This window comes from Lagopus leucura, unplaced genomic scaffold, assembly GCF_019238085.1.
Source record: "Lagopus leucura isolate 7727_CA_CO unplaced genomic scaffold, USGS_WTPT01 Super-Scaffold_73, whole genome shotgun sequence".
Lineage (NCBI taxonomy): Eukaryota > Metazoa > Chordata > Aves > Galliformes > Phasianidae > Lagopus > Lagopus leucura.
Window position 1 is genome coordinate 88,168,426 of NW_024962252.1, and position 10,487 is coordinate 88,178,912.

The 10,487-nt window shown below is 42.3% G+C and overlaps 1 protein-coding gene across 1 annotated transcript; it reads left to right on the forward strand.

Moving 5' to 3' along the window:
• The first annotated feature begins 1 nt into the window (after window position 1).
• Window positions 2–7,616, forward strand: POLR3F (RNA polymerase III subunit F). Its single transcript, XM_042894834.1, has 9 exons — window positions 2–114; window positions 469–586; window positions 1,358–1,425; window positions 2,417–2,484; window positions 3,187–3,299; window positions 4,569–4,712; window positions 5,474–5,581; window positions 6,177–6,368; window positions 7,004–7,616. The coding sequence occupies exons 1-9, from the start codon at window positions 23–25 to the stop codon at window positions 7,079–7,081; spliced, it is 981 nt and encodes a 326-aa protein (XP_042750768.1). The 5' UTR covers window positions 2–22; the 3' UTR covers window positions 7,082–7,616.
• Window positions 7,617–10,487: the final 2,871 nt, after the last annotated feature.

Genomic DNA, 10,487 nt, shown 5'->3' on the forward strand with positions numbered 1-10,487 from the left:
AACGGGTCCTCGCCGCGCCCCGATGACGTCATCTCCCCGCGCAGCCGAGTCCGCCGTCATGGCGGAGGTAAAGGTGAAGCCGGAGGTTCCCGACCCCGTGGACATAGAGAGCAGGTGCGCTGGGCTGGGCCCCGGCCCTCTGTGCTCGGGAGAGGCTTCGTGGTGCTGGGGAAGCGGGGAGCGGCGGGGCTCAGTGCGTTGCTGTTGAGAAGAGGCTAAAAGTTAAGTGGAGCAGCAGCGCTGTCAGGAAGAGCTGAGGCCGTTTCTCCATGAGGTGGAGAGGCGTCTTGGTAGGAAGCGGGGCTGGGCGCTGTGTCTCCTCATTGGCAGTGGCTGAGAAGCGGTTCGTCCTTACTTCTTCTGGGCTGTTCTTTTCTTTTCCTTCCGTCCCGGCTCTGATAACCTTTCAAGGGACTGGTTTGAGGCACAACAGTCTTTGGTTCCCAAACTGCTTCTCTCCTTCCCCAGGATCATCGAGCTATGCCACCAGTTCCCTCACGGCATCACGGACCAGGTGATCCAAAATGACATGCCCCACATGGAGGCCCAACAGCGAGCCATGGCCATCAACAGGCTGCTCTCCATGGTAGGGTGCTCCCCACTCCCTCGCGTTGCTTCAGCCTGAGGCTCTCTCCATGTGAGTGGGCTGCATGGTAGCACCCAGCCCTGAGGGCTAGGAAGTTCATCTTGGATTTTGTGTCATTTGCCGTAATTGGCAGTTTTCGCAGCTTAATTTTGGTTCTCATAACCACTTGTGATCACCGTGACCACTTGTGGCGCTCACCATAACCTGTTAAAACATATCTCAGAACGTACTGATTCCATTCTGTAATACAAAGTTAACATCTGTTGTGTGAATAATTGGCCTCTGTGAGGCATTCTCAAACCTGGCTGGCAGTTTTCTGGTGATCTCTACAAAACTGAGAACATAACAAACAAAATAAGAACCCCCATCTCTTCCGCTGGAAATCAGAATTGTTTAACGTTCCTGTCCAGTAGAGCTCTCACTTGATATCTGGGTGCAAATGAGCACTTTGGTGGGAAGTATACAAGAGCTCGATGTCCCTTGTACAAGGTGAAAGTTAGGAGAAACAATGGGAAGTGCACCAATGTTGTGGGAAGAGGCTGGAACTGTATTTGTTATTTCTGATAGCTAATGATAAATGGATGGTCATAGGGGAAAGATAATATCCTCAAGGATACTGTTGTGTCTAGCAGTTAGAAGTGTTGTTTTTCTCTTTTCTTTATTCAGCTGATAGAAAGTAAATGTATTTTCTTTGCAAGTTGAGATTTTTTGCCACGTTCTGAAAACAAGCAGTTAGAAGGAAAGTTAATGTGCTGTGCCTATTTCCCACAGGGACAACTGGACCTTCTCAGGAGCAGTTCAGGTCTCCTGTATAGAATCAAAGAGTCTCAAAATGCAAGGTAAGCCTTGTGCTTATGGAATAAATACTTGGACACAGTTGTGCAACTGACGTGCAGCATTGTTGGGAGTGCAGTAAGGAATTTAACGTGGGCTCTGTGATAAGGAGGTTACAGAATTTAATTGCTTGATACGCTTAATTCCCCTGAGTCAATCCTGAAAACTGTTCTATGATTTCTGCTGCACAGAGGCTACCGTGAGGCTCCAGCTGTAAATTACTAGCAGAATTCTTCATCTGGCAAAGTGATCTGTGTGAGCAGATGTGTATGCTCAGATGAAACCCAGCTGCAGCTTGGCCACAGCATCTACAACTGTAGTTCTGTGGTCTTCCTCAGCACTTACAGCAGTTCCAGAAGACCACTTGATCTGTTGTTGATGCTCTTTATTTGATTTATTAAAATGTACCTTCAAAAAAGTCATGTTTTGTGATGCCTCTGTGAATCTGAGTAGGAGATGCCAGGATTTACTTTTAGAAAGAAACGGCCTTCAAAATCATCTTCTGTGCACGCACCTCAACTTCTCTTTCCAATGCAGTAGAAAAAGATTCCTGAGTTCAGGCTTAGTGAAGTCTCAGGCCAGTGAAAAGGCATGTTGTGGAGCTTGGAGCACTCTGCTGTCCCCTTGTTAGGACAGTTGATCCTGAGTTATGCGCTGAGTGTTTGGCCTTATGCAGTTGTGTTAATATATGACTCCAAACTTCTCATTGTTAAGAGAAGTTGAGTAAATCCTGCTTACCCTCATTTTTAATTACTAATATTATTTTTTTTTTCAACTGTGCTGTTTTCTCTTTACTGTGGCTTCTCACTGGCAAGCTCAGAATGATCCAGAGAGATTTGGTGTCATGTATTTTATTTGCCAGTGGCTGGTTTATTGTGTAGGGCTTCTTTCTTCCTTTGTGTGTTGTGGTTTTTTTCATTGAATTTGTTTTTGCTTTAAAATAAATCCACCCTCTTTCAAACTTAAAAAAATCCCGTTGTCTGTTCTACTCCACAGTAAAATGAAAGGCTCTGACAATCAAGAGAAGCTGGTTTACCAAATTATAGAAGATGCAGGCAACAAAGGTAGTTTAAATAAATTATAATGGTGAATGGTAGTAACTTTGTTTATGGAACTTTTTCCATCCAAACTTTTAAATTCTTGTCCAGGCAGTACAGATATAAAATAAAGAGTACACTTAACAACTCTGTAGCTGATGTTCCATGTGTCTGCTTATTAAAAACAAAGGAAGACATGTTTTTCTATTAAAATAACAAATTCTCTGGTCTGACCTTTTGGGACCTCTTTCAAAATCTGAAGTTTTTGAATATGAATTACGGCTTATTTATGGGACTGTGAAACTGAGGAATCTATACAAAAACTCATTACTTAAAAGACAACATTATATCTCTGCTGGATTTGGTAACTGCACTAACAGCAGAAACCACTGCTAGTAACGAGGCTTTCTTAGGAATCTTTGCACTCCAGTTGAGAGAGAGCTGGTAGAAGTAGCTGTAATGTTTAAAGCAAGCATGGATACTAAATGTGCAAGAACAATTCTGTGAGGCCAAATGACGTGTATGTATAAGAGCTCCCAGAGGTGGAGATGGTGACTGTGGTGTGAGCTTTTTCTTCTGTTTTATCAGGTGATTTTTATTTTGTCCTCTTTTTCCCCTTCCCTCCCTTTTGCTGAGGGTGGTAGGATTGGAGATGCATCCTTTGGCTGAGAGAAAAAAATACCTGCTTCTCATAATTCATTTCTGTTCATTTCTGTGCTTTTTAAACAGGTATTTGGAGCAGGGACATTAGATACAAAAGTAATTTGCCTTTAACGGAGATCAACAAGATATTGAAAAACTTGGAAAGCAAGAAACTAATTAAAGCAGTTAAATCTGTGGCAGTGAGTAGTTTGTGACTTGTTGGTTTCTTTTTTTTAACATTTTCAAATGTTTGCTACATGCTGTATTTGTTTGAATGTGAAACAGGGAGCAGAGAAACCTTGTTCTGCTTCCAGCTTTGTCGCTGCACGTGTACCAACACTTCACTCTTGACATTTATAGTGTATGTTTGAGGTGTGCCAGATCCAAGAGGCTTTAATTTTTAATAAATAATAAACATACTACTAGCAAAAGAATAATGTAAGTAATAAATACATCACTACTATTACTGTTCACACTACTGTTAATGACATACCATTATTATCAAATCAACAGCTTCAGTGCTTGTGATTAGACGAAACTGTTGTCATGGTTCTGTTCCCTTTTCTCTGCTGTTCCATATGCGTTCTTGAGGACATAAAACCTACTCAAGAGCCTGGGTTGTTTGAAACTTTTGCTTCCAGCATCCCAGTGGGCTTTTAGGTTTATAGGTCAGCAGCTCTGCTGTCTGCAGGCATCTACGCTCCTGCCATCTGCACATCCTCCCTCTGTTGATTGCTGACTTGTGTTTGTACTAAATTCTTTTCTGTTTCTTGACTGGGTTTTCCACCATCTACCTACCATCTTCATCCACTGTTTCCATCTAAATCAGCAACCTGCTTATGAGTACTTTGTCTCCCTGGGTCCCAGTTTTGCTATGTTTGTACGGGAAGGTGGTATCTCTTAAACCAATACTTAAGCATTTGTAGCTGTGTATGGTAGCAGTGATACAGTTACATACCCACAGGTGCCATTGTAAGGGTTCTTCTCTGAAGATCCCTGAGCAGCCTTCAGTTATCTGATCGATACTGGACATCTGTTGTCTCAAAAGTGTTAAAGCATTTGATTCTTAGTCTTGGTTTTTCTATTTTGTTCCAGTTACTCAAGCAGTTTCATATCTTACATGCAAATAGTCCACATACCAGGACTGTTCCACATATATATATATCCACATAACAGGGCTATTCTTTTCAGTACTTTTGTCATTCTGTTGTAATGCTTATGCAGCATCCTGCTCTGCCTTACCTGCTTAATTGCAAATCATTGGCATGTGCATATTATTTGGGCACTTCTGGTTTTCAGCTCAGGTCCTGTCTTGTTGCAGAGCCTGTTGCATATAGCAATGTATAAATCTTCTCTGTATGTCCATCTAATCTAAGAGTTGTGCACATCAATTCAGGTGACTCAAGCTATCATTACTGTGCCTTAGATTTTACTTTCATCTATTCAGAGCTGTGTGCTTTCTCTACCAGGCATCCAAGAAGAAGGTGTATATGCTGTATAACCTGCAGCCTGACCGATCAGTGACCGGTGGGGCCTGGTACAGTGACCAAGACTTTGAGTCTGAATTTGTGGAGGTGTTAAATCAACAGTGTTTTAAATTTCTACAGAGTAAGGTGAGCGCCACTACTAAATTGATCCTCCATCTGTATTTGCAAGTAATTCTTTTATTTCTAAAGTCAGTGACAGACGAGGCTTAAGTTTCCCATAGTGCTTTCTGTAAGCGTTACACTGTTTTGTACCCTTTACAGTGGGTGGAATCTGCCTTCTCCAAACTGCAGTGACAAGCTAGGCAGCAAAGGCACAGGACCAAAAGAAAAAACAACAGCAAAAGTCACTTTCTTTTTTTTTTTTTCTTCTCAAAGCTCTCATTTCTGAGAGGGTAAAAGGCAGCAGGCAGTCAGCTCTGCCTGGAAGACAATCTCCTCTAGTATGGCTGAGGGAAAAGCCCTCTACACTATTTACTAGATTGACTATTTACACAGATTTAGTACCTAAATCTGTTCTACACTAAACAGATGGCAGCATTTTTCTGTTTCATTAAAAATATTTTAAGCAACACCAGCTACAGCAGAAACACTTTTTTTTTTTGCCAAGAGAACAAAAATGCAGATATTCCTTCATATCAATATAAATTACTGTGTAAATTTTGTGTCATATTCAGTGTAAAGTTATGTTTGGATGTGCACTTCGTTATCTCTCTTACATCAGTCCTGAGGACATAATTTTAAATGATTTAAAAAAAAAAAAAACAACCAACATGTCTCAGAAATGGTTTGCAAAACAACGCTTTGCTCTCTGCCCAGAGCTGAGCTGTGAAGAAAGCCCTGGCAGTGAGTGCTGACTACAACTTGTCTTTGTGTTTTTTTTTCCTCAGGCAGAAGCAGCTCGAGAGAGCAAACAGAACCCCATGATACAGAGGAACAGCTCATTCGCCTCCTCCCATGAGGTGTGGAAATACATCTGTGAGCTGGGTATCAGTAAGGTCAGCATAAATTAATCTTTCTGCCCAGAATTGTCAGTATATGACTAGCTATAGGAGCTAGGTCCTGCAAGTTTGGTGAGTGCTCCAGTTCCTTGCAGTTACTGCAGTGGAGGTGGACTTGGCTGCTTTGTTGCTTCTTGAGGATTGCCAGTGGTGCTGTATGGGATTCCAGGATAGCCTGTACATGTGGGTTTTCAAAGACATGTCAGAGCTTTCACAGCCTGAGGCCATTGTTGGTCACCACCAAGAGGCTTTGGTATTCTTGTCTTTTTTTTTTTCCACAACTTTTTTGTTGTAGGATGAGAAATACATCATGCTAAGATAATGTGGATGCCTGAGGTGCATAGGAAAGTTCTTTTGGGCTAGTCAAGCCTAATGCAACCCAAAAAGTCTTGGGAGGGAAGGCGTTTTTTGCTTTTCTTTTTGTATCTACACAACCTTATCAGGTGCCCAGTGAGAGCTGTACCTGTATCTGGGACAAATTAGAAGGGCTCCTCTAAGCATTTGTTACTTGTGGGGGTTTGCTCTTGTTTCCCCATCGCAGAACTTAGTGGCATACGTCTTCCCTATATTTATTTTACAAATTGTTTCTTAGGTAGAATTGTCTATGGAAGACATTGAAACCATTTTAAATACACTAATATACGATGGAAAAGTGGAGATGACTATTATTGCTGCCAAGGAAGGGACAGTAGGCAGTGTGGATGGACAGATGAAGTTGTACAGAGCTGTTAGTCCTCTCATACAACCCACTGGATTAGTCAGGACGCCCTGCGGACTCTGTCCAGTAAGTAACAAATTCTGTACATGAGTAGTGGTGCGTGACCATCTGAAGGGCTGTATCCAGAACGTGCAGCTGGTGTGAATGAAGGTTATGCCTGTGAGTGATTCTTGTGGGTTTCTAAGCCAAGTATGCTCGTGATGCTCATGAGCATCATTGGTGATGCTTTAACTATGGTGTACGGGGCAGAGCCTTTGGCCCAGGCCATGTCTATGATTTCTCACTTACATGCTGACTCTTTCCTTTACTGTGTGTTACAGAGTGCTTTCAAATTCAGCCTGTTCTAAAATATAACTTTTTATTATCTGACCTTGTGTTCTTTGCCTATTTGTATCTTTTTTTTTAAAGCTAACTTACATCTGTCTAGCATTTGGCCTCTTCTGCAAAGATCATGAGTTGATTCATAGGTAAAATTTGCCAGATGTGTCTGTTGCATCATTTATGACAGTGGGATCTGTTTTGCTTTCTTGTGCTCATGTTGCTCTTCCTCAGAGCTGTCACTGAACTTCCTAGACTTTGTTCTTAGCTAGACTACTGCTTTTCTGCTTAGAATAGAGAAAGAGTCATGAGGTGTGCTACTTGTAGTGAACTCATGCTTGCTGTATACAGTTACTGTACTGACACAGGTCTTTCTTTCCCAGGTTTTTGATGATTGCCATGAAGGTGGTGAGATTTCTCCATCTAACTGTATTTATATGACAGAATGGCTGGAGTTCTAGAGTGAAAGAAATCTGTAAACTCGATCCATTCTTCACAGCTAAGATGACAAAGCAGCTTCTAAATTTGTGAGCAACTTCAAGATGTGAAGTTCCTTTGCCTTTTTTAAGTAAACTTAATGCTGCGTCATTAGTTTGTGTGAGCAGTCCTGTAAATGGACTGAAAATCAAACCAGCACTGAAGATCAAGGCTGAAGTGAAAGCATAGATCCCATCTTGTACAAAATGCGGGTGCGTGACTTGAGAAGTGCCACAGAACAGCTGTGTGGTGCTGCATCACACTTAAGGATTGTGTTGAGTACTCAACAGGGACTTTGAAAGAAAATAAGTCATCGGCTGATCAGAAAAACTTGCTGTTGAGCATTGCCAAGAATTAGATCCTGAACTTTGCTTTCAGACAGCGCTGGTGGGAGCTTAAGTCCTAAAGCTGACACTTTTTTCCCCTATGTAAAATAGAAATCAATGATTCTTTACCATCATTCTTACCTGCTATAATTTATGATTAAAACTGTATTTGATTTTTTTTTTCTTATCTATTTTTATGCTTCATTTTCTCCACTGCTGTCAGGGTCTGGTGATATTTCTGTTGCATTTACTGTGTGACAGCTACAGGATTATCTAATCAGTGCTCTGTGTTCTGGCAGCTGCATCGTGGACATAAATGTCAGCTGAAATTCTGAATGTAAGTATTCTGGGAAGATGTGTTTTCCAGATGAGAAACAGCTCTTCTGTCCTGGTAACCAGGTACAGTGAAAAATTTTATAGGCTGTCTTTATGCCCTGAGGATTACAAAAAGTACCAGTGACAGCTGTTTGTACGAAAATACGGTTTGTGATCTGAAGAAGGCATGATAGTGGCATACCATCAAAAAGCATAGTCTTATCTTCCTGTGATGTAGAGCCAATTTCATAGAATCAGAGAATCACAAGATTGGAAAGGACTTACAAGATCATCTAGTCCAACCGTCATCCCATTACCACTGCTACTAAACCAGATCTCACAGCTCCTCCTCCAGGCGCCTCTTGAACACTGCCAGGGACGGCGACTCCACCACCTTCCTGGGCAGCCATTCCAGTGCCTGACCACTCTCTGAGAGAAAAAGTTTGTCCTCATGTCTATCCTAAACCTCCTCTGGCACAACTTGTGGCCATTTCCCCTTGTCCTGCTCATTGCCTGGGAGAAGAGGCCAAACCCCTCCTCACCACAACCTCCCTTCAGCAGTTGTAGAGTGCAGTGAGGTTTCCCCTGAGCCTCCTCCAGAGTGAACAATCCCAGCTCCCTCAGCTGCTCCTCATAAGACTTGTGCTCCAGACCCCTCACCGGTTTCGTTGCCCTTCTCTGGACACATTCCAGTGCCTTAATGTCTTTCTTGTAGTGAGGGGACCAAAACTGAACACAGCACTCGAGGTGCAGCCTCACCAGTACTGAATACTGGGGGGTGATTACCTCTCTGCTCCTGCTGGCCACGCTATTTCTAATGCAGGTGAATTTGTGCTTCTTTTGAGCATAGCCTGATATGCTCCTTCTCTGTGCATCTCTAGACTCATGAATTGGCCATAATGTATTAACTGTGTTTTCATAAGCCTATTGCCCTTTTATGGTGGCCAAAGACATGCTGGAACACGGACTTGTTCTTTGAGGCAGCTAGATACAATTTTCTGACTGGTTTATCTGGCAGCATTAGAGGTATGATACTGTCTTTGGAAATGTGTGTTCAAATCCTGCTTTGAAAGTAAACAGGCTTTTGAACAAACAGTTATGGAAATTAATTATGTCACCTCTTCCTTGTCCTGTAATCAAGCAATATCTTGAAAAGTCAGCTCATTTTCATAAATGAGAATATTGTGCATGTATGGTACAGTCACCTCTCCACCATCCACAATAACAGAGGGCTGGGCTGAAGTACTAGTGGGCAGAGCAATGTAGATACGTTAACTCTGTTGAGAGAGCCCAGTCTCAGTACAACTTGCTGCCTCTGGCTTAGCTTTGCAGGATGTCTACCCGACTACTTTATCTTTGTGATGGCCTCCCAGCACTCACCAGAAACCACTAGTGGGGTTGATCGCAATAGTGGACCTGTTGCATCTGTCTGCTTTCAGAACTCTGTCTGAAAATAAGCCCTTCAGGACATTTTTGGGGAGGGTGGTGGCCAAGCGCTTCTGCAACTGAATTTTTGTCAAGCAAGAAATTCTGACTCCAAGTAGTAAGCAGTTAGCTAGTTTTATTCTGGAGGACAGGCTTCTAGAACGGAATGGGAACAAGTTTGGTGGTGTTAGCTAGTGTGTGCACCCACAGCTGGCTGTTTCTTTTGTTGGCAGCATTGTTTCTTGAGGTGACAGGCATACATCTCTTTCTACAGAGGAAGAAGTGTTGTCACAAAGTGGGGGGTGAAATTATGAGGTGTTTGTTCTTTCTCTGTTGCCTTTAACCATGTAGCACACTGAAGCCTGAGAAAACTGCTGCTTGCTTCACTGACCCTAACCTCAGCTTCAGACATCTGTTATGTGGCCAAAGATAATTTCATTGAGGTGTGAGGCTGGGATTGCCTCTTACGAAGGCAACCTAACACAACAGTCTGCATCCTGCAGCAGCAGAAATAATGTAAATTTTTTGTGCTCTGCCTCAGTAGAAGACAGCTTTCATGGAAATGATACATCATGCAAGTGTGTCACTTCATGCAGTATGGCCATATTTACTGGCAGTGAGAAAAAGGAGGCAGGGCCTATTGCCTATTCTCTGGGAATGGCTGTAAGGAGTGGAGAGCTGGTCTATTAAACCCTCTCAATTCTGTTTCATTTGTACTGGCTTCATCTGGTTTAGATGGCCTCACCTTTGTGGTCCACAAAGTTATTTCACAGTGTTGCAGCTGTAACAAGATGTCTTAAATTTAGGAAAAAAAATGTACCTATAGGGAAAAGTGAAGCAATTTCTCTTTGCTGTTTGTAAAATAGGAGCTTGTATGATCTGTTTCATTGAGAGGGACGATCTTTCTGTCATTCTGGATCTTCATGAACCTCCGTGGCCTATCACCTTGTTCAAAAAGGGAATAAATATAAAAAGGTAACATTAATAAGTTCAATCTTTTTTTCCTTCCTGACTTCCTTCAGTTTTCTTTTCTACCTGGCAAAGCCGCCCCCTTTACGATGTGGTATGAAATGTAAATGTTTAATGTTTCCAGGAGCATTAACTGCAGTGTCAGGCTGTACTGTGAATGGAGAGAAAGTACAGCTCACAGGTACTGTTTAACGTGCCTAGCCTTTGCAGTCCAAAGTTTAAGACGTTAATGGCAAACTTAAAGCTTTGATAGTGAAAACTCTGGTTGATTGGCTATTTAGATTTCCCTTTTTTCTTTTTTTCATTTTAGTCTGCTTACACCTCTTACCTCTGTGGGACTGGTGGAGCAATGGTT

Excerpts from the sequence above, each read along its gene's own strand:
- POLR3F (XM_042894834.1), top strand. The coding sequence starts at position 23 with ATGACGTCATCTCCCCGCGCAGCCGAGTCCGCCGTCATGGCGGAGGTA. Across the intron at positions 5,582-6,176 it reads GTGAGCTGGGTATCAGTAAG|GTAGAATTGTCTATGGAAGA; the intron begins GTCAGCATAAAT and ends ATTGTTTCTTAG. Across the intron at positions 6,369-7,003 it reads CGCCCTGCGGACTCTGTCCA|GTTTTTGATGATTGCCATGA; the intron begins GTAAGTAACAAA and ends TTTCTTTCCCAG.